We start from the raw sequence: 24,969 nt of genomic DNA, 5'->3' as shown, positions 1-24,969 counted from the left end.
ATTATTAACCTTATTACTGTTGATATTTACTAGTTCCATAAAGGAACAAAATACTTAGTTATGGAAGGGATTCTTTTTTAAGACACCTTTTTTAGGGGCAGTTTTTATTGACAGCAAACAATATACTCTTGATATGTCATTTGGTAAATATGCTGTGCCTAGTCCCAAAGGGCAGATCAGTTTCTGTCCAATGAAACGATGAACGCATGGTAAGACAAACCCTTAAGAGGGTTTACAACTCCCTAAGCAAATCTGAAACCAGTATCTTGTTCCAAAGGTATTTGGGAAGAACATCTAGCAGATGTCCCTATTTTCTAAGATCAGAATAAATCTAAGTCTTCATTTCATTTTCCGGCTTCATGTTCAACCTGTAGTTCTGGGATCAGTCAAAACGGATTTTTACTGGGGTTTAAGAATACTGCAAGAACGATACGATTCATTTTTTCCCATGTTATTCCATCAAAAGTACATGACCTCCAAATCAGAAAATGTTCCCACATACCACCAAACACAGAAATTACTATGGCAAGCAACAGTCCAAAATGAAGACTCTCCAAAACAAAAGCCAAGGGAAGGGCAATGTGTAGTTTTATTTATTTGGTTGAGGAAAGGGAGATAAGAAGATGAACCCCAGCACTTGAACAGTCACCAGCTACTTCACTGGCCTACTACTAACTGAATTATAGATCATCTATAAGTTTTAGTTAGCATTATGTCGGGAATTTCATATTTACACATAAACTCTATACACATAAAGTTTTTTGAAAAACACAAAAACTGTCAAGCAACTCATCAAACTGATTATTTTTCCATGCTATAAAATGTCACCCTTTGGGAATCAAAAACTGTTAAAAGTGCGTCAGATGCAACAGCTGATTTTTCCTAACTACATGGATTACCTAATCCACAAGAGGGGAGAAATGTCTTCCAAAAGAACTAAAAGTCAGATACATATCTCATATTCTTCTTCATGGCTACATGAAGCACTTTATCAGATGAGTCAAGTGACCCATTCTCACCAATTATTCAAACAGTATTCACATAGTACATGCTTATATTCTCTATCCTAATCAAAGAATCCTTTCAGTTGCTGATTAGACAGCTGAGAGTTAGCAGTTTTCATACATCTATTCTTTTCTTTTATAAATCTTCAACATGAGTGAATGCAGTCTTTCAATTAATGGAAAGACTATCTTAATTTACAAAGTAAAGCAAAAGCAAATATATACAAAACATTAAATTCAATACATAGTTAAAGAATACTTCAAAGTTAAAGAGTCAATTTAAAATCAAAATAAAACCCTTGTGTTTTTTCTTTGCATTTATTGTCTGCTTCACATAAAAGTAGGTCACTTTCCATAAATGGTAAGTCCTTGCTTGAACCAGGTAAGTCTGTTCATTAATATGAGACTGAATTTATATCTCCTATAATTTTATATAAAATCTAAATATAGATAATTCTTTAAATTCATTGTAATTAACTTATAAGAATAAGAAGAGAGCTTGTACATTTTTTGAAGTTTGTAAAATGCAGCCTCCAGTAGTACAACATACTAAAAGATCATCTAAATTAAGACACCAAAACATATTCGGATTAAAGACAGATTATTCAATGAAATATTCAGCTTCTACGAAAAGTCAGTATCTCCGGGAGTTCAAAATAGAAAATGTAGACAGTGCAGTCAAAGCACTTAGCCAAAAATATTTTAACAGAGCACCACTGAAAATAAAGTGAAAAGTTGTCAGCTAGATCTAAAGCCACTTTTAGCCTAAATAACAAAAATATACCTTTATCTTCAGCCATTTTGATTTCTTCAATCCATGAATAATAAATGCTAAAGTAAAACAAAACAAAAAACTCAAAAGTACTGCTGGCAGGTTTTAGGCACACTGCATGCACTTGCCTACCAGAGCTTGAGACTGGCCAATCCCTGCACTGTAAGGGCCTCTAGAACTGAAATTGGACCTGACTACAAACTCTGCTCACCAGTTATTTTTAGAGGCTAAATGCTGCTAATCACCACTTAGGCTGAAGTGCACTCCCTAACAACACCACAGCCTTTCTCCCACTTACGGGATTCTTTTCCCAGTTGGTCCTAGCTAACTCCAACCCCTAAAAAATCAAGCATGCTGAAAAAAAATGAAATGGAACAAACTGTGCTGCCAGTTTTGTTTTCTTGGAAGCAGACTTTAACGGCTTTAGATTAAGCACCAATTCACTGAAAACTCAAACAAGTCTTGCTATAAAATATGGCCCCAAGCCCAGAAACAGCTTGATTTGGCCCTTCAGAATCTAATAAAATGGCTACAAGGAAAGACCATTAGATTGCTTGAATGAAACAAAACCATACATAGTAAGAAATTAATTAATGCTCTAGAATTCTTATTCACAGACACCATCCCAGGAATAATTCCTCCAATAGCAAAAATAAAGCACCAACATAAAATGTTTCACTAGAAAAGGAGGGACAGAGGACTGGTGGGAAGGAAAGAAACAGAAGGAAGGCTGGGAGGTGAGGAGAGGGAAAGAAAAATCTTCAGGAGTAAGAATAATGACCTGGGAAAGATCATCTTGAAAGGGAACTAGGAAAAGATTACACAACCACATTCTGATTTTTTTTTTTCAACTTCTCCCCAACCTCATCTCCAAACATTCTCTTCTGGGAAATAAAATCAGCCATTTATTCACTGATCTAACATTAGCAGTTCACAGAATTCATTAGAGTTCTGATTAGTATACTAAATTAATTTAGCACAAATAATATCTAGAGCAGGCAGCAACCTTTCTAAGTTGTTTATAAGACTAAATTTTTCACTCAAATTTAAAGCTTCACAAGCATATTAAACATTTAAAAGCTTTGAATACTACTAGTAATTTCCAGTGGCTTAAGGCAAGAATATATTGCCAACATATTCTTCTGGAAGAAAAAATGAAATTCTTGTTAACAGGATATGCACTTTTTTAAAAAATACACCACTAGATCAATTTTTCAAAAAGGGCCATAAAAATTAAATCCGTCTGAGTGTGTGTGTGTGTGTGTGTGTGTGTGTACACTCAAACACATATTCAAAGCTAAATGTTACTTAACTACAATATTAAATTATTAGCAATATTTTATCTATCCTTTTATAATATCAAATAAATGAGGTGTTACTCTAGTATTATTAACCTTATTACTATTGATATTTACTAGTTCCAAAAAGGAACAAAACACTAAATTATAGAAGGGATTCTTTCCTCAGATGCCTGTTTTAGGGGCAGTTTTTATCAAAAACAAACAATATAATCTTGATATGTCACTTTGTAAATACGGTGTGCCTAGTCTCAAAGGGAAGATCAGTTTCTGTCCAGTGAAACTATTGAATGCATGGTAAGATAAAGCCTTAAGAGGTTGGTACCATAGTCTGCAACCTATGGTACCAACATTTGATGGTCCAGGTTTAGGACAGAGTGAAGTAGGCAGACATCATGGCCAACTAAACAAAATGGTCTCAGGTGCCCTCTGGCCAAGCGTCCTTTCCCCCATTATTTTCTTCAAAGATCTGTCCCACTAAACTTAGTGCTTGCTAAATTGTTAAATGATAATGAATCACTTGTTGACAGGGGTTAAGGTGACCCACCATTTCGTCACCATACAAATTTATTAAGACAAATATTCTGGAAGCTTCCTTTCATTGTGTTGTTTTTGGAGGGAGAATGACAGCAACACGATACCCCCATGGGTAAGACCACTAGAAACCAAACCCCTACACTGATCCAGCAGGCAGCTTGGTATGCTTTCATACTTAGACACCTGGATTTGCTTCACGGCTTCTCCATTAAATTTGATTTGGGGGAAGTCATCAGACTTCTAGGCCTGAATTTCCTTGCTTATAAAATGGGTCTCCGCACAAACTAGGCATGCAAATATTTGTTGGAGTCATCAGTGAAACAAACTTCTATTGATTCAATCGTGACTAGTGCACAAATAACCTTACCCCCAATTTAGAGCTCGTTTCATAATCCCATCTGCCCCGCAACTGCTGGAGCTGGTGGGGTTTCTTCTCCTCTCTTTACTGGCCTGTGCAAGGTCAGCTCCACTCCAAATTACAGAATGTCTACAGCTAAACATCAAACTGTAGGAATCACAGCTATTAAAATGTGATTATACCTTACCCCAAGACTTCTTCAACACAGCTCCAATTATTCCTCCTTGACAAATCTTTATCAAGCACTTTCACAAGTCCTCTAGTTAATCTTTTTGTTTTTTGCAATAATTGAATAGTTATTTTGATAAAAATGTCTTTCCTCCTCAGTTCACAATGACAATGACATATCTGATATTTTAGATATGGAGATCAGGAGAAAACCCTCTGAAATATCATTTAATCTATCATAACACTTTTTAAAGAACAATAAATTCTGAATTCTGAACAACTGCCTCTTATAATGACAATTCATTTTTATGATGGAGAATGTTTATGAAAAGTTTAAAAATAAACTTAATTTGCATATAGTAAATCATGTTTTTAAAACTTTAGCAAACGCAACTAAAATGACACTAAGTTAACTATTCCTTGTAACAGCTACTGGTACTAATAGCAACTCCAAGTCTAAGCAAAGACCAAACTTCCAACCTGTGTTCTGAGACCATTAGTATCAGCCTAATGCCACTCGCAACCAGGGGAGCCAGAACATATGCCCACTGAGTCGAGGGTTCTACCTCCCTCCAAAAACCTTCCAGGTGAAAATCCATCAGCCTTCTCATGAGTCAGCACTGAATACTTCCTTCCCCTCACCCCGGATGAGCTATCATTACAGCAATGGTTCTCAAACTCTGAGCACATCAGAGTCAAAACAGGGCTTGTTAAGACATGACGCCGACCTCACCCCCAGAGTTTCTGATTTTGTAGGTCTGGAGTGGGACCCTGGAATTGGCATTTCTAAGTCCCAGATGATCTGATGTTGCTGGTCTAGGGACCACATACAAAGAATACTATACCAGCGGTCCCTAATTCTCAGGGTCTCAAGGAAGGGAAGTAGTTCTTGCTTTTACCAATTTCCAGACCACCATTTCCTTACCCACTAGAAGGAAAAAAAAAAAAAAGAAAAAAAGAAAGTGATGACATCAACAACAAAACCCTGCTCCCTACTCCTCTGTGGTCTACGACATCTAATTATCCGACCCTCCACTGTGCCTCATTGCTGTCATCCACCACCTCCAGTGACTTTCCCACTCCCACCCCATGCTCAGGGAAGTCTTCTACACCCCAAGTCCAGCTGTAACCACGTGATTTCAATGTCTATCCCTGTGGCCAGCTAGACAGGTGCTTTTTGCTTCATTTCTTCATCCCCAGAGACCTTGTTCGCCTCCATTTTATATCCAACACTCATTCTTACATTCTTACCATGGATCTCATCATAAATGCAACCTAATTCACATTCCTCTTCACACCTTGTTTCTTGTTGGATGGCACAAGCGGCCATCCTAACAGATTCCGTAACCCTGCTGAGAAAGCTCTGCTTTTTTGGCTCCATCATAATGACTGTAGAATGTCACAAAATAATGAAAATATGATTCTTTAAAATAAAAACAAAATTTTTTTCATCTACACATCGTACCCAAAGTTAACAGGAGAGAATTATAACATTTTCAAACTAACACTAAACAACCAGTATTACCAAATAACAAAATGCAACTCTGCAGACACAAGTCAAACCTGCTTAGACAGACTCCCATGGCCACCACCACTGGGGAAGGCCACCTCCACATGCAAGGGTTTAGGTTCTCTCACCACACGACGCACAGAATGGGAACATTCACTCTTTGATCACAACTTCCTATATCTCCACTTTGTTTCCTCAACATTTTCTTCTTGGATCCTGTAGTTCTCTTATTTCTGCTTCCTGCGTATCCCCTCTTCACCTCCTGCGTTCATATCCATCAGTGGCCACCTTAGACTCCACAGTTGACCATTTACATCACTCCAGCGACTTATGAGCCTTTGTTGCTCCTCTATCAGTTCACTGCGTGGACTGCCGTGACTGCCTCCCTGGGTGAACACAAGTATCCCCCGCCACGGAGGCAAGGGCAGCTGGGCTCACGGAATCAAGATCGGGAACTGAACACAGCAGAGCCAGCCTCAGCTGGGCCTCGGTGCTGCCTGCCACCCTCCCATATTCTCTACAAACTCACCTTGCCATTCTTTATGATGACTATGTCAAACTTCTCTGCCCCCAATGTATCCTACCTCCTCATACTCAAACTGCCATAGCAGAAGCTATCCTGAGTGCCCAATGCCCAGCACACAAACCTGCCCTAGCCTGCATCCATTCCGAGTTTCTCCTCAGCTACCTCGCACTCTGCACTGTCTCTTCACGCCCCTTCTTCCCCAGCCTCACTGCCTTTGCCAGGTTTCCCTCCATCCCGCTGCTAGCCCCCATGTCATCTTGCTCTTCCCATCACAGATGAAATTCTCCACAGAGCCGCTGTTTCTCTGTTTTCATTTTCTAACCTCCCACTCACTCCTTACAACCTGTAGGCTTCCATCTGGTTTCTGCACATGGCTCCAACATAGTGGCTCTAATGTCACATCAATGATTTCCATGTCATTAAACCCAACGGAAAACTTTCAGTCCTCATCTGACTTGACCCTCTCAGCAGAACTCTCCCTCCTTCTTCCACACTCTCTTCCCTTGACTCTCAAGACTTCAGAATCTTGTGGCACTCCTAACACCTCTTTAAACTTCGTAGTTTTCAGTCTCCTTTGCTAGCTCACTCTCATCTAGTTGATTTTTAAGTGTGAAAATTCTGTAATACTTGTTCCTATGCCACCTCTCTAGTTCACTTCAGCTATCATCTACATGACTTACCTTTTTCTCTCCTTTGAGCTCCACAACCATGTGTCTACTCAATATCCCATTTGAATGACTTACAAAAACCTCAAATTCAGCATATACACAATAAACCATGGTCTTTCCCCTTTCCTGTTCAGTGTCCTAAATCTCAGAAGCACTTCTGTGAAGCCAGTTGCTTAGACAAAAACACCAGGATTCATCCTTGACTTTTGTCCCAAACACTCACCTCTCAAAATTGAGTTTATCATCTGGCTGTTGCAAATGGGTGATTTCAATGTCATCTGGCTGTTGCAAATGGGTGATTACAACGAGGCCAAGATATGGATTCTCCTCAGCACCTGGGTCACCCTTGTCCATTTACCACAGCATAGTTTTTAAAAGCATTTGCATGTGCCATGACATTAAAAAGTGAGAAACTGTCTCAAGTTCCAACGTTCTTTCAACAGTGATCATCAAAATCCAAGTTATCATCATCTCCTAGGTGATTTCAATAACTTAGCATACACTTTTCTACTCCATACAGCAGCCAAAATATTTTTTAAATCTGATTATAGCACTGACCTGTTACAAATCCTTTAATGTCTTAATACTGCTTTCGAGATAAAATACAACATCTTCCATGTGGCCTACAAGGCTCCATGGGATGGGGCCCCAGCCCGTGGCTCCAGTCTTAGTGTTGTGTCACCCCCCTAGCTGCCTAGACTCTTGCCCAAAATACCTGACCATGGTCTTTCCTGTCTTGGGCTCTCAGCCCAGGCTTTTCCCTCTTCCCATAATTATGTCAAAGCTGCACCATCACATACAACCCCCACACCCCAGCTATTGCCAGCTCACTCTGCTTACAAACCACCTCCTTAAGGAAGCCTTCCTCACTTCCCTCACTCTCACAGCAGTGTGCACCTCTTTACTACGTTATTACACTGCTACTTAGACAACTATACAACAACTGATTTCTTAATCTCTTTCCACCTCTAGAATGTAAGTTTCATGCAACAAGGAACTGAATCTGCCACGTTCATTACTGTACACTTCCCTTGGATCTATCTACTAGGAACTCAATAAAATAATCACTTGTGAAATAAGTGGATACATTCCTTCCCAAATCCTTGATATGGTATGAGTAATCAAACTTCTTCTGCTAACACTTTAGAAATAAGGGAGCAACTTATTGCTTAGTTGTTTGAGCTGTCAAGTCACTTCAGGTTTCCCCATCTCCATGAATTTAATGATCCTAAAATTAATTCACTAGAGGAAAAGACCTACAAATAGCTAAGAGAGAGAAATTCAGAAAGCAGGCCAGTGGTTTCTAGACTCTGATTTCAGACTCAGATTGGTCCCTTTACCAAGTTTTCACAGTTCTGTCTCAGGTGAATTCCTCCCTGATTGATCCTGGATGACTATCACATGGGCTGTACATGAGTGGGGCCAGGTAGGACAGGCTCTGTAGCCTCCTCCACCTGTCCTGGCAAACACCAGATGCTGCTCTCTTGACTGCCCCTGTGTAGAAAGGCACCATGGCTGGAAGAATGACAAGGGGCGCCATGAGTTTTAGAACTTAGGAAAACAAAATTGAGAAAGCTGCTTGCATTTTCATCAGTATTAGTAAACGAAAGTGAAATATCAGCAATACCCATTTATGTTAGCCTCCAGGTATTTTTGGAACCTTTACTATCCTTTAGAACACCCAGCTAAGGAGCTACTGCCCTAGCCCACACCTCTGTGCTAATACCGATTTACTGCAGCAGAGAATGTGAATCAAAATATGGGTCCACCCATGCCTGTCATACGAATTTGTGATGGACCCAAACACCATTGATAAGAAGATAAAAACACAATATAAATAGTAGTTAACCTCACAGGCTAGTTCCTCAAGCCAGGCCTAATGAGTCGGCTCTGCAAATGTAATTATTTCTCCCTACAGAGCACTCAATAGAGAAGATGGTCTCATAGAAGAAAAAAAGCACTCCTCTGGGCTAGTCAATTGTCCACATGGGTGGGTGATAATTATTAGCATGGTGTTCAAAATAAGACAGTCTCTCACTGGCCTGAGAGAAGCAAAAGGTGTAAAGGAAGATGAGCTATGTCCACTGAGAAACTCTGAGGTGGTGAAAGAAAAGTTATTACAATGAATAAAAAAGGTTATTTTTTCAAAACTAAGAAACAAAAAAGCTTGATCCTGCTTTAACTCTAAATTTCAAGGCAATGAGACAAGGACACACTGCCAATATGGACAACTACCACTGGTTTACAGCTGTGTCCATGAAGACTCTTTGACTTTAACCTATTTTGACAGCAAAAGATCCATGGCCCTCCTCCCCACCAGTTCCCACTTTCTGGAGCAAAAGAATCCAGCATTTAAAATAAAGTGCCCTACAGATGCAAATGGGGAGGAAAGTGAGGGATTACAAAAATTCATTAGCACAGCATACACAGAAGAATCCTGTAAATTATAAAACACACGTCTTACAGTTGAGTTAGTAGAAAACCATAGGTCAAAAAATAGTTGATACAATTATGAATTATAATACATCTTGGGGATAGTATAAGGATATTGGGAAAACTCTATATTTTCTCCTTCTGTACTCTCACCCCACAGTCAACACAGAATATTCCTGCAGCCCCTGGTCACTAAAACATGTGGGGATTTCTCCTCACCGGCAAGTAAGCAATCAATTCTGCAGCCGATCAATTCTGCAGTAGACACCGGCTGGCTGTCCTCTAATTCAATTCAATTCTGACACTATCTACTTGCAGATAGTGTCAGATCCCACAGGTTGAGGGCTCAGTCTCACAAGACTGTCTCTACTTCTGAGGCCAGTCACAAGTAGTAGGTTGTCACCTATACTTCAGACCAACTGGCTATAAATCAGGGTTCCCACCACCCCCTCCTCCAGTTTGATTAATGTGCTAAAGGGGTTCACAGAACTCAGAGAAACACATTTACTAGTTGATTATAAAGGATATTACACAGGATGCAGATGAACAGCCACATGGAAGAGATGCATAGGGCAAGGTATGTGGGAAGAAGTGCCCAGTTTCCATGTGTTTAAAGAAAAACTTTGGCCAAATTAAAATTAATTTATTTGATTTTAATTTAGACAGAGTCTCACTCTGTTTCCCGGGCTGGAGTGCTGTAGTGCAATCACAGTTCACTGTAGCCTTGAACTCCTAGCCTTGAATGCAATCCTCCCACCTCAGCCTCCTGAGTAGCTGGGACCACAGGCATGCACCACCATATGCAGCTAATTAGAAAAAAAAAAAAAAAGTCTTGTAAAGACAGAGTCTTGCTTTGTTGCCCACGCTGGTCTTGAACTCCTGGCTTCAAGCAGTCCTCCCACCTCTACTTCCCAAAGTGCTAGGATTACAGTTGTGAGCCACCACACCTGGCTGACAAATTAAATTTACAGAGTTTAATTTAGCAAAGAACAATTATTGAATTGGGCAGGCCCCAGAAGCAGTTCAGAGACTCCAGGGCTGCCACAAGGTCAGGTAATACTTATGGACAGAAAAAGGCACAGAAACAGCTGGATTGGCTACAGCTCAGTGTTTGCCATATTTGAATATAGTTTGAACAGTTGTCCACCTGTGATTGACTAAAATTCTGTGACTGATACAAGGGTAGGTTACAGTCTGTTTATTCATTTAGTTACGTTACAATTTACTACACATGGAAAAGCCTTTAGGCTGAACTTGAAATAGGCAAGGAGGCAGCTTTAGGCTAAACTTAAACACATGTCATGCCCTCTTTGGGCACACTGCCTCCTCTATTAATCTTTGTCAGCTATCTGGAAGCTCCAGGAACCATCTTTTTAGTTTTTTATGGACACTTCATTACTTAGGAATGACTGATTACATCAATGGTCACTAGTGATCAAGTTAACTTTTAGCCCCTCTCTCCTCCCAGAGGTTGGGGGTGGGGCTGAAAGTTCCAATCTTCTAACAATGCCTTTGTCTTCCCTGTGACCAGCACCTGTTCTGAAGCTATCTAGGGGCTGTTAGCCGCCAGTCAATTATTAGCAAAAGACACTCTGAAGACTCTGGGAGACCACAAGGGTTTTAGGAGATGTATGTCAGGAAACAAGAAGAAGACCAAATATATATTTCACAATATCACAGATGGCCAACAAGCTCTTACTAAATAAATAATAAAAGTGAGTAACAGTAATAAAAACCAACAATGGCTGAAACTAAAAATTGCATAAACAATTAACTTTACCCAAAGAGAAGTCTGGTCTTTGCCCTTGGTTACTTCAGTGGGGTCTCTAGATCCCAGGCCTGGGGGCTTTGGCCACTGGACAGCCTAACCAAGTGGGCGCTGGGACATGCCATATCAGTTGTGATCTCCAGAGGACCCTGGGGACCCCAAAATTATAGCTGGTGCCTGAAGTGAGGGCAGTCTTGTGAGAACTATTCCTTCAGACTGTATGGTTTGCCTAACTTCTTGCAGAAACCATGATCAACTGAATAAACAGCTGATGCCCTAACAGCGGCCTTCACCCTAACAGCATGAAGTCTGACTTTTCCTACATACAGATCAGTAAAAATTTCACAACTTTGCCAAAAGCTAAATAACCACACTTCTGTAGAATAGTGAATCTCATATTTCAATCTACTTGGTAAGGTACAAATATTTATTTATAAATTCCAAAAATCTCTCGCCATAAGACAAATGAGAGAGGGGTACTGCAGGTACTGCAAGGTAAGTTCCTTGTTTCATGGGCCTCAGTAAAATGAAAAATAATGAATAAATGAAGTATATTATCTCATGTCTCTTCTAATTCTAAAAATTCATTATTCTAATTCACAAAATCTCGACTCTTTAAATTAAATCACCAGACAGTTGCAATGAGAAAAAAAAATCAAAAAGTTTCTCTTAACTGTGAGTTTTACTCTATCAACCCTAGAAAATCCTAAGAAAATTTTTTAAAAAGCAGTATTATAGACGAAGGCACATAGTTTACTTGCAAGACTGTGAAAAAAAATTCCATTTTATAATAAAAACTTTAAAAATTTCTAAGAGAGATATCAAGAGTTCTCTGCAGGAGAATGCCTGTCAGAGACCAAGGGTGCCTGCAGGGAGATTGACTTCTCATTCCCCAGTGGATGTCCACTCAAGCAACGGACTCCATGGCCCACCCTATGCCTAGTTGAACAGCAGAGAGAACTGGGGAATGACAGCTACAGAAAAAGGTGATGGCTACAAGGGAGCCCAAGCTCCAGACAAAATGTCAGCTTCCCACAAATCCAAGAGGGCAGCAGGGAAGTACCAGCGTTTGTACCATTTTGCCAGCACCTCACTCAAAAGGGCTGACTGACACACAATGGGCTCCCAAGAGCAAGGGGGGATGAAGTATTCTGCCAGGAGTGGAGGACCAGGGGATTGAGGGTGGACCAAGTCATGTGTCACAGGGAGGGTCCATACCAGGCCTTTCAAAGAAATCACATGGGCAGTGTTTGAGCACCTGTCACTTGTGAATAACCATGCCAGTCAATCTTATCAACTTAGAGAGGAGACTGAGAGGGGCCTCACCCCCTTTTCCTCCCCAGCACAGCCCCAAAGGCAAACCACAGGAAAGCACACTCACTCCTTCCCCTCCTGCCCTGCTGCAAAGGGGAGACAGGAACATAAGCACCGAAAATGAGATCAGCTCTAATCCAGACAGACTTTTAAAAAGAGTGACTGAGATGTTAAGTTCTGTCCCAAAGATGGTCAAGATCCTCTGCTACCAAGAGCAAACAGATTAATCTATCCCAACTGTGCACAATGAATGGAGAAAAATGAAGCTATTTCCTGTTAGTATCCAGGCAGATAAAGATGCCTCAATAAAATGGCTACAAAATGTGCTTCCATATGTCGGGCTCAACCACAGGAAATTGTCAGTTTCTGACCCACAAAAATGGCTATTTCACAGGAAACAAACAACGTAAGAATTTCCCCAATGTTTTACTATGAAAATTTCCAAAACACAACAAAGCTGAAAGGATTCATAACACTTAGATTCCGCTACAATATTAACATGGTATTATATTGTTTGTAGCATACCTATTCATCCCTTTACATCTATCATCACCTTGTTTGTATAATGCATTGCAAAGTAAACTGTAGACATCAGCACACATCTCCTAAATAATTCGGCATGAGTATCATAAACTATAGTTACACATTTCTTTATAGTTATTTAAAGTGAAATTTACACAAAATGAAATGCATAAATTTTAAGTATACATTCCCTGAGATTTAACAAGTGTATACAACATGTAACCCAGATCCGTATCAAGATCTAGAACATCAATATTTCTGCTTAAATTCCTTCATGGCCATTTCCATTGCACCACATCCCCAGCCTCAGAGGTGGCCACACTGTTCTGCATTTTTTCTCACTGTAGTTTGCCTGCTCTTGGAATTTCATAAACACGGCAGCACAAGCTTGTGTGTGCAAGGCTCCTCTCCCTCAGCTTTATGTTCCGGAGTGTCTTGTGTGTTATCTGTAGTGGCAGCTCATTTCCTTTTATGGCTGTGTAGTATTACATTGGATGGACATATGAGTATATATAAATGACTATGTATGCGATATACAGAGCATAGCAGAGTGTATCCCATCTACTACTGGTAGAAACCTAGGCATTTCCCATTTTGACCTATTATGAATAAAGCTGCTAGACATATTCTTGTCTAAGACAACTATGAACACATGCCTACATTTCTCTTAGATAAATATGTAAAAGTGGAATTGCTGGGCCACAGGTCGTATATACATTTAGTATTAAATGAAACTCCCAGATCTTTCCCCAAAATTGTTCAACATTTTATGTATTCACCAAGAATTTGAGTTCTATTGCTCCACAGGCTTACCAACATTTGGTGTTATCTGTCTTTTTAATTTAACCATTTTAGTAAGGGTGCAGAGGTATCTCCATGTGGTTTTAACTTGTATTCCCTTGAGAACCAATGATGTCAAGCATTTTTCATATGCTTCTTGGCCATTTATTTCTTTTGTGAACTATTTGTTCAAATCTTTTGCACATTTGTCTATTTTTAAAAACTGAATTCTATGAGTTCTTTGTATTTCCTGGACACCTGTCCTTTAACAGATGTAAAAATGTTCTCCCAGTCTGTGGCTTTCCTGCTTATTTTCTTAATAGCATCTACTGATGAGTAAAAGTTTTAATTTTGATGATGCCTCAGGGGTATGTGTGTGTGTATGTATATATATACATATGTATAGCTTCACACTCTGAAACATGAGATCTATTTCAGGACTTACCCTATACGATCACTGAATCTGCAACGTTCAATCATTGACAGAAGTCCTGTTACTGGCTTAAACCTTGTGCCAGAATAAAGGAAGGTTTCAAAAACAGGGCCATATGCCAACTAAATGTCTATTAGTGGTGAATATCAGAGAGTAAAAGCAAGGGAATTTTGATAATTTTGAGAAATATTTTCATTAGCTATGATGAGGCACAAAAAAGTTCTAAGTCACTAAAACTCAAATATTTTATGAATCCTTTAACTTCTTTCAATAACAATTTTTTTGTTTTCATACTTAATTTTATACTTAAAAAATGTATACTTAGTTTTATACTTAATTTTGTGGTTTGTGTTTTATTTTTATACTTCCCTGATGTTTTATTTTGAAACTTTTAAACATACATATAACAGAAAGATTAGTATAATGAAGCCCTTGTGTACCTTACACCTGAGCTGACCAATTATTAACATTTGGCTACATTTGCTTTCTTTACATGTATGCGTGTGTGTGTGTGTGTGTGTGTGTGTGTGTATCATTTTCTTTGTTCCCCTCTCCTTCAGAAATAAAAATTCTTTCCTCATCTAACAGTCTTATATACTAGAATCTATGTGGAAAATTCTGTGAGCTAGGAATTAGCCCATGATTTTAAGTAAGTTCCTTGTTTCATGGGCCTCAGTAAAATGAAAAATAATGAACAAATGAAGTATATTATCTCATGTCTCTTCTAATTCTAAAAATTCATTATTCTAACTCATAAAATCTTGACTCTTTAATCACCAGACAGTTGCAATGAGAAGAAAAAATCAAAGTTTCTCTTACCTGTGAGTTTCACTCTATCAACCTTAGAAAATCTTAATAAAAATTTTTCAAAAGCAGTATTATAGAGGAAGGCACACAGTTTACTTGTGAGACTTTGTGATAAAAAATCCATTTTATAATAAAAACTTAAAAAATTTCTAAGAGAGATATTAAGAGTTCAAGAATGGATGAGGGATAAGTTTAAAGAACATTATTAGAAAAAATCAGAAAAATTTGTATATGGACTTTATATTGGGTACTAGTGTTATACAGGAGCATATCCATGTTCTTAGAGAAAACAAACTGAAGAACTTACAATAAAGCATCTTGATTTAACTTAGAAATAGTCCACCAGCAAAAATAAATAAATAAATAAAATAAAAAATAAGGTGTATAAATGTGTCTAGAGACACAGAGAATGCAAACACATCAAAATGTTAACAGCTGGTAAATCTAAATGATGAACAGATGTACTCACTGTACTTCATAACTGTCTTGAAGTTGATTTTTTCAAATTAAAAAGTTGGGCGGGGTGGGGAACATGTCCAGGCCTAAAAAAAATCAGAATCTCCAGAGTTAAGGACTAAGAATCTGAAATGTTAAAAGCTTCTCAGGTTCATTCATGAATGGATTCTGGATAAGTAAAAAAGAAAACAACAACAACAACAAAACAACAAGCTTCAGGTTTTAGGGATGGCTCTGGAGATAACTAGAGAAACCTGAATATGGATTGCACTTCGATGATAATATGGCATCAGTGCTAAACTTCCTGGGTTTGAGAATACTCTTGTGGTTCTGTGGGAATGTATTTGTTCTCAGGACAAACGTGGCTAAGGGGTGAGGTGAGTTACGCTGCCAGGATGACTGCAGCTTACTTTCACAGAGAAGAAACCAGGAAAGCCAAAAAGACAGGGGCAAATCCAGTGAATAGTAGAAGAGACTCATGAACTAATCTTTTTGCTGTTATATAGGCTTAAAAGGTTCAAAACAAACAGTTGAAGAAATATAAATAAATAACAAACAAACAAACTGGGTTTTAAAAAAGAGAAGTCAAGGGTCAGTCTCTTAAACCAGGCCTGAAATTACACCATTCAGCCTCAAACAATAAAAACCAAAGGGAACGTTTACTCCACTTGATGTCTCGTATACACAAGTTCTGCTTACACATCTGTGTCAGGCACTCTTGATTCAAGTAGCTCTATCTTAGAAAAAGACTCCGTCTTACATTTTAAAAGGCGTCTTGCCAACAGGCACCAGATGTTTTGTCTAATCAATAAAGACTGTATCCAACAAGATAAGGGTATAACCAAGCACACTCTTCCACCATCAGTCCTCACCAGAGGACTCTGTAGCCATAAAAACAGTACAACTTCAGCAGCTCAAAACAGCCGTGTTCAGAGATATCATCTTGCAATAGCCTGTGACAAGCACCAGGCCTCTGCTGCTGAAGGCTCTGTCCACAGCAGAGACTCTTCCTTGCAAGACCTACAAACCACCTGGTCCAGACTGGGCTATTTTTCTGTCCAGGTTGCTCTCCCCAGACTGGTTTGTTAACTCTTTCTTATTCTCTTTCTTTTGATGTTAAATGTTACTTTGCTGTGGAGTGTTTAATCCTGAACATTTACATATTGATTAAGTATTCTATTATGTATGGTTTGCAATACTGACTGTCTTGTTGAGTGGCATGAGTTTGTGTGCCTGTGGCTCTGACTACCAAGTGAACTGGAAATACTAAGGAGAACTGCCTCTTTCAGAACTCCATGTAGCTCGTGGCTTTTGCGATTGAAATAGCATCAGTAAAAGTCTGACATCATGGAAAGACACAGAGATGCACAGGCCTGGTTATCTCTGAACTTGCGCTGCTCAAGATAACATCTCTAACTGCTTGGTGCACATTCCCAACTGGATTCCGCAAGTTTCATGTCAAATTCCAATGGGAGAATAAATCTAACTCCTCTGCCACGTGGAAACCTTTAGACCAGAGGTCCCCAACCCCTAGGCCATGGAATGATTCCAGACGGTGGCCTGTGAGGAACCGGCTGCACAGCAGAAGGTAAGCAGCAGGCAAGCATTGCCGCCTGAGCTCCGCCTCCTATCAGCTCAGCGGGGGGCATTAGATTCTCACAGGAGCACAAACCCTACTGTGAACTGTGCAGGCGAGGGATATCTAGGTTGCATGCTCCTTATGAGAATCTAATGGCTGGTGACCTGAGGTGGAACAGTTTCATCCCAAAACCATCTGCCCCTTCCCCACTTCCCCGCCTCATCCATGGAAAAATTATCTTCCATGAAACTGGTCCCTGGTGCCAAGAAGGTCTGGGACCGCTGCTTGAGACACTTGGGGATAGTGATGCCCCTGAGGAGGACTCCCCTCTGGGCCAGCCATGGAGAGGGTTTTCACTCCTCCCTCACAGTGGGCTAACACACCCTTACCCAAGGGCCTGTGGGGAGGAGGCTCCTCTGTCAACCTCCATCACTGTCCCTCCTAACCCGCAACCCCCCAACTCGAGCCACGTTCCAGATGCAGTGTGACCATCACAGAATCAGATGTGCCCCCCTCACTCTGGTAATAACACTAACTACCAAAGGGGCTTTTCTGGTCAGCCACGTTACGCAGGCAACTCCCTCTGAGACTGAAGGCATTTAAAAACAACAACAACAACAAAAATCTAGGCCTTTTTAAAAATCATTAAAAATACCTACTACTTCTAACTTCTTTCAGCTTATTCTCTACAGTGAATTTGCTTTGCAAAAACTGAGTTAACCCTTTCAAGCCCACTTTCAGTGTCAGTCATCCCTTTGTATAGAATTTTTACTTCTGGATACTAGATTTCCCTCACAGTTTTGTGCCAAACAATAGCTAATAAGCATTAATTGGAAGGGCTTCTCTTGCGGTTAACATCAACCCATTAAATCAGCTCTCTCTTGAGATTAACATCAACTCATTAAATCTGCGTTCTTTGGATACAGTTCTGCAGTCAGCAGGTTCAAACTGTACCTGGCCAATGTTTACCATCTTAGGCACAGGGAGATTTTCAGAGATGGTGTTAAATGCCTCCGTGAAGTTAGGAAAAATTACAACATTGTACTCTGACCAATCAATCAGTCTACAAAGCCTACAGGAATGCTTAATTTTTTTTAAAGCAACCTCCATGGTAAACCTGTAGTGTCTCCAAGTTTTCACAGTTTTCTTTTTTGAGCACTTAAGAATAATTTTTAATTCTAGAATTTGCCTAGGATTGCCATGAAACATTCATTTATACTTGCTCTGAATCTATTTTTCTTTCCTTTAATAAAAATGGGACATTTGCCCCTTGAGTGTCTTTGCAACCTCTTCTAATTTTCTTAATTCCCCAAGGGTTATATACAAAAAGCTTTGGTTGGGGTTGTAATTTTGAGACTTCTGACAAGCCTCAGCCCCTTCCTTCATTTTAGTCTTCTTTTCCCTCCTCCTTGATCATGCACATCTCATTCATTCAACAATTCAACACATACTTACTCTCTGCAGCCCATCCTACTGTTGAGTTTCCAGAGGCCAGCACGAGATTTTACTCCTGTGTCCCCTTCCTCTGAACAGAGCTCATTAATCTCACTGGAGAGTTTACAACATATCCCCATAAAAATCTAAAATATAAACATAACTTATTTTTGTTCTGTATCAATGAAAAAGTAGATCTAACCTAAATGGAGTATTTTTAAAAGAAAACCACAGAACAGCAGAAGAAAGGTCACTCTGGGTGTAGAAATGGCCAGAGCAGGTGCAGCTGGCACTGTCAGCTTCATCCCTGACTTGGCTGCCTGTCTGTGCCTCTCCTCTCACCCATGCCGCAATTCAGAACCAAAGTGATGGCCAGCGTCACTACAATGCTGAGAGCTGAACCCTTCACCGTACTCTCAATGACTTATGCTCTAAACCCCCTCCACATCCCTCTTTCAGCTCCAACTTCATCAAATACACCCCCACTTTCCCCAGGCTGAGGATTTTACCCAGAATAAAAATCACCAAGTACCCAATTATCTGTGCTGGAAGGCATCAAACACTGTTTCGAACACTGGTCTCTTGGCTGTGTTCTGGAATAACCTAGTCCGAGGCTTGAGGTTGACAGGAGTAGGGCCCCAAAAAGATCTGGTGAGCTACAAAGGCTGGTCTTCAAGTTCCATGCAAGTTATAGGTAAGCTATGCTTGGGCAGAAGCAAGGTATGTTGTGAAGGTGCTGTCCTGAATAGGCCATGAGTATCTCTCACATAGCAATGGTTAAATACTTTTAATACCTTTCTGGATAAAAGTATTGCTTTAAATAGAACATTTCTGGCCAACATAAAATTCAGATCAGCAAAACAAGGTTCTTTCAGCCTGTGGGCTAATGTGGGTTTTAAGACACAAAAATCTCAGAATGGTAAATTTTAAATGGCTTCCATGGTTTTCTCCAAGCACTCAGATATTCAACCATTCAATAAATACTCTTTAAATGCCTACCTTGTGCTACAGCAATGAACAAGAGAGGCCATTTAGCTTATAGTCCAGTGGAAGAGAAAAATTAAAAGGCAATTAAAACTCCCTTTGGTAAGTATTACATCAGGATAAAGGATACATGGGACAATATACATGCAAATAGTCATTTGGGGAGAAACATAATCTTGGAATTTTAGAGATACAGCATTGTAAAGTATAAATCAGTTCCAAACTTTTTTTTTCCAAACATTAGCCTTGCACAGCCCGTTGTTTATATTTTTTAATCAAAATTGACAAATTATAACCTCATGTCAAGGAGAAAATTGTCAAAATTCTTACAAAAGAATTTTAAAGCCAAAACCAAAAAAAAAAAAAATGGAAGAAAAATTTAGCAAATTACTCCATACTTCAGCATTCACATGAATAATTTTAAGTCTATCCTTGAGTCATGTTTAAAAATACAGTGAGAGGAAAGCTGACATTTTGCAAAATAAGCAGCATTTTCTAATTTCACAAAAAGGCAGAACAAATAAAATGCCTGCTTCTGCCCAACCTGCCTCCCAGTGACAATGAATTACGGATGACAAAGCATTGGGAATGGCTCTCATGGCTGCACAACAGCTTCCTATTGGTAGGATTCCAAAAGCTTACCGTGTGGAAACTACTCGCATGGTGCCTAAACAGGACCTGTTACTTAATGACCTTGACCCACTGAAACAATTTTCTATTACAATGAAGTATACACACTCTTATCACTTTGTTGTTTCCTTAGCTCCAACTCTTATAAACATCAACAGGATGTTTTTTATTTGTGCTCCTGCCCATAATATAAACCTAAAAAAATCTACCCATGCCAAACATAATTTTTGAGTACTTACACATTCAAGGCAGTGTAGAGGACACAAAGACAGTTACTCCTACCCCACTGTCCTTTTGGTCTAGTAGAGGGAAATATGACTTTATTTGTATTTGTCAATTCCAACATTTATTGAGTATCATTTTGTGGACTGAGTACCTACTGTGATGATCATTACTCATAAACTATTAAATACTGAGAATCTACTATGTCCAAGAAGCCATTTAGGCATTAAAGACATAAATATATATATATATATATATATATATATATAGCTCACCTATATCAAACATTAGCAGTAACTCTCCCAGCCCCAGCAATTCCTCTAAACAAGGGAAGCAAACTATAGCATATTTCATGTTTTTTGTATGGATCAGGAGCTAAGAATGGTTTCACTTTTTAAAAAGAGTTGAAAAGAAATCAAAGAAGAAAATTTCATGAGAAAATTCTATGAAATTCAAATTTCAGTGGCCTTAAATACAGTTTTATTGGGAAATGGTCATACTCATCTGCTTGTCTATGGTTGCTTTCATGCTACAACAGCCAAGTTTAGTGGCTGCAACAAAGAATGGCCAACAGTGTCAACCCTTGAGTAGTTGCAACAGTGACTATATGCCCAGCAGCGCCAACCCTTGGTTCAAACCATCATGGTAATCCCTCCACAGCCTGGATCATACAGGCAGGACTAAGCTCACACAGACTAAGAAGCAGCAAGGAGTCTGCTCTCAGGAAAACAGAAAGAGAGGCCCCTTTCCTTCTGCTGAATGTAAACAAGGAAGTATGCAATCCCAGTTGCCACTGGCTGCCATCTAGAACCCACAAGGGAACCAGCCTTGGGATGACAACTTGGCTGAGAATAAGGGTGAGAAGCTGGCGGAATGTGAGTCCTTGAATACATTTGAGCCACAGATCATACCACAACTGGAACCAGCCCTACATTTAGTTTTCTTTTTAAATGAAATAAATTACCTAATTATTTATGTGAGTTTGAGTCTGATATCTATCAGTAACATAGATGGTCCCCTGACAATCAAGCAGGAATGAAAGACAACAGATCTTTACAGTACAAAACAAAGTATTTGTTTTGTTCATGATAATATCACCATCACCACATTCAATAACTGTATTTACAAGTCACTTTATAGTGAATCCTCATAACTATGATGTAAGTACCATCACCTTCATTTTAAAGACGAAGAAAAATATAAAGGAGCTTAGGTTTGATGACTTACTCAAGGTCAAAAACTGGTAAGCGGCAGAGCTAGTACTTGGGTCTCATTCAGCCTGATGCTGCTTTGTTGTCTAATATCATGATTTGCTCACATTTTCATCTGTTGAAGGAATCATATGATTATAATGGTACAGGGTCAGGGACGGGAGGAGAGGTTACCAAACGCAGTCTATGGGAGAAGGGAGAATAGGGAAGAAATGATGAGGGAACTAAATCTGGAAGGAAATATAGGAGTCAGACAGGGAAAGGCAAGGTGGTGAGCTGTCCTAGAAGAAGAAATAGCGATGTGCAGATACTGAGGCTACAGAGTGATTTAATATGTCTGAAGCATTAATATAAAGAGGAGGGGGCAGAGAGCGTAAGAGAGGATCATGAAGAGCCTCCTCTATACTTAGGCATTTGAACTACATCTTAAGTACTTTGAGGACACTACTTGAGGTTTTCAAAAAAGGAAGTGGACAGGATCTAATTTCCACTTTATAAAGATGACTGTGACAGAAGGATGAAATAAAACAAGTTATGAGTAATTTAAGTAACAACTAATGAGAATCTAAAATATTCAACTAAAGTAGCCTTAGAGTCAGAATTGGGATCTCCAGCTTCAATTTTTAATAGCTCCATGATCTTTGACAATTAACCTACTAGTTCTTCACCTACAAAAAAAAAAAAAAAAAGAATTGAGATAATTACTGTGAGAATAAAATGCTAAAACAGAAAGAAATATACAATGTGTGACGTGTAGCTAGCACTCAGTGGTAGCTATGTTTTTTCTCTATCATTACTGTTATTTCAGTCTGTAACTCAGCAGTGCTACAGAATTGGGAGTTATCAGTAGATTGTAGTTAAAGTTATGAAGAGCATGCAGCATGGGATTAGAAGATGCTCAAGAAAAAATCCGGGGAAGACTATCCTTTAAGGAGCAGATTAAGTAAAGGAACAAGAAGAGTTCAGTGGATTTACTACTAAGGTAGTGTCTGCTGACTTCGGCCAGAAACATTTGAAGGGAAGAAGAGAAAAAAAGGGACCCACACTACTCAGTTGTAATATTTGGCTGGGTAGAGTAGTCAGAGTAAAAGGAGGTTTTTGTGGGTTTTGTTTTGTTTTTCTTTACATGAGAAAGCCAAACCAAGAGGTGCATACTGTGGGAAGGAATGGAGAAGGAGAATTCTCAGAAGTAATGGCTCAAGATATATGAGAAAATGGTGTCCCAGGACACTAGGCGTTCCTCAGAGAGATCCAGCATTCCTGCCCCAGTCTTCACCTTTCCCTTAGGTGGGTGGGGACCCAAAGATCCCTAAGAGCTGTGACTGCCAAGATTAATAAGTTCTAACTGTGATGCTGGCTTATCTCCACTCAGCCATCACCCTTCTAGGTCTCCCCTTTAGTGTAAAGAAAGAAAAGAGGCTTTACCAAACTTTGATAAGATGTATCCCCAAAACTCAGTTTTTGGACACTTTTGCATCCAAATTGGAGCAATCCCTCTCCAAGATTCTCAACTGCACTGGCTTCAGATCCTGTCTACCCACAGGATCTTATACCAGGGGGTTGTAACCAGCCTCATCTCAGTACGCCCCCATTGTCACGCAACTCAAAGGCCAATCCCTACCAACCATGCAACAAATGAAGGAGCTCTTAAGCAATGTCCTCTGGTTTCTCTGCAAAATGGCAGGGAGCCGTCTGCCACAATTGAAAGATAAATAGTAAGATATTGGCTGAAGTTGGTGAAGATGTGAAATAGCTGGCATTGAAAATATGAATAAGCATAAACTAAAAGCACACTAAGACCACAAGGCACTGGTGAAGGACCAGCTGAGCAGGAAGGTGTTGAACATACATAGTTTATTTCAAGTTTACTCCAAATCAGTAAAAGTACTTAAGCTAGCGAACTGTGCTCTTACTCAATGTTACTCTATCCTATCCAGTCATCTTAAATGTCTCACTGATAACAAGGTAATTCTAAAAATTAGCTTGGGTACTTATTAACACAAATAGTGTACTACTTCTAGAAAAAAACTATAAAATAAATACAAGGGGCTTAAGAGTTTTCCACCTTCATATAAGTTAATTTCATTTTAATGTTACAAAGCAAATATGTGATTGAAACATTGGGCTATGTTTGGATCCATGCCAGGCTCCCTAGGTCTCCAGGTATATTTACTGGTTACAACTAAACAGATTGACCAGCTAGAAACCATCAAATAATCAAATAAATCTTAAGATTCAAGAAAATAAGCATTATATTTTAGTCATGAAGAAAGTTCAATTTTTAACAAACCAATGTACCTATTGCTAGTTATTACCATTTAAGGAGGAAAATGAGCAGCATATCAAGTCAATTAAACCAAATTACCAGTATTAAATGGCTTACCTTCTCACAGATGTTAGAATATCCCATGTATTTTATAAAGAATTTTTACTTTAATAAACTTAGCAAAACATTCTTAGTATTTGAAATAGTTACAATTTAAAGAAACTTAGTATTTAGTCATTTTAAATGGAATTTTATTACAAGGTAATACTAGACATACAATAGCTATATTCTGTTTACAAGAAGCACTAAAACCATACACAACTTTTTGCCAGTAAGTTTGAAACTTCAAAGACAGAAAACGTTTTAGAAAATATAACTTACTCAAATGTACCTACCAAGAGAAAATATAACATAGCAAACCTAACTCAAGAAGACACAGAAATTTTAAGTAGTCCTGTAAACATTTAAAAAGCAAAGCAGTTTCCCCTCATGTCTACCCACACCTCACCCAGTGTTGGGGTAAAATGACAAAAAGGTTTGAATGAGTTTTACCAAATAGCTACTTCTTTTTTTTTTTTTTTTTTTTTTGACATAGTCTCGCTCTGTCGCCCAGCCTGGAGTGCAGTGGTGCAATCTCGGCTCACTGCAAGCTCCGCCTCCTGGGTTCACGCCATTCTCCCGCCTCAACCTCCTGAGTAGCTGGGACTACAGGTGCCCGCCACCACACCCGGCTAATTTTTTTTGTATTTTTAGTAGAGACGGGGTTTCACCGTGTTAGCCAGGATGGTCTGGATCTCCTGACCTCGTGATCCACCAGCCTTGGCTTCCCAAAGTGCTGGGATTACAGGCATGACCCACCGCGCCCAGCCCCCCAATAACTACTTCTATACAAACTATGCCAAAGAACAGAAAAAGAAGAAATCTTCCTAAATTCATTTACGCAGCTAGAATATGACCTTGATAACAAAACCAGGAAAGAAAATGTTGGGTCAGTTTTACTCATGGATCTATTAACTAATCCAATAATACTGAAAATATATAAAACCACCACGCTGGATGCTTCCCAGAAATGTAGGGATGGTTTTAAATTAGAGCATCCATTGTTATCATTTACCATCTAAAGTATGGAAGGAGAAAAACCAAACATATAATATCAATAGGTGCAGAGAAAATATTCCGTACTAATCATAATTCTTAAGGAAGTAAGAGGAGAAGGAGAAGTAGAGGGAGAGGAGAGGAGAGGAGGAGAGGAAAAAAGGAAGGAAATCACAGACCCACATCTAACATAA

General features: G+C 39.2%; 1 protein-coding gene across 50 annotated transcripts in view; it reads right to left on the bottom strand.

Moving 5' to 3' along the window:
- The window catches only part of ASPH (aspartate beta-hydroxylase), a 223,649-nt gene that overhangs the window by 187,104 nt on the left and 11,576 nt on the right, over positions 1-24,969 (bottom strand). For 7 of the 50 annotated variants that reach the window (XM_055349300.2, XM_004047079.5, XM_004047080.5 and 4 more), the window contains exon 1: positions 1,789-1,923. The exons of 37 other annotated variants lie outside the window; for them this stretch is intronic. In XM_055349300.2, the coding sequence (XP_055205275.2) occupies positions 1,789-1,804 (16 nt within the window). In that variant the 5' untranslated portion in view covers positions 1,805-1,923. Of the gene's footprint in view, positions 1-1,788; positions 1,964-24,969 lie in introns of those variants that run through there. 6 more of the 50 variants (XM_055349304.2, XM_055349315.2, XM_055349310.2 and 3 more) reach the window with 2 other exon arrangements.

Source organism: Gorilla gorilla, chromosome 7, assembly GCF_029281585.2.
Source record: "Gorilla gorilla gorilla isolate KB3781 chromosome 7, NHGRI_mGorGor1-v2.1_pri, whole genome shotgun sequence".
Taxonomy (NCBI): Eukaryota; Metazoa; Chordata; class Mammalia; order Primates; family Hominidae; genus Gorilla; species Gorilla gorilla.
Note: the sequence above shows the minus strand (reverse complement) of the source record. Positions and strands in the feature narration are given on the sequence as shown.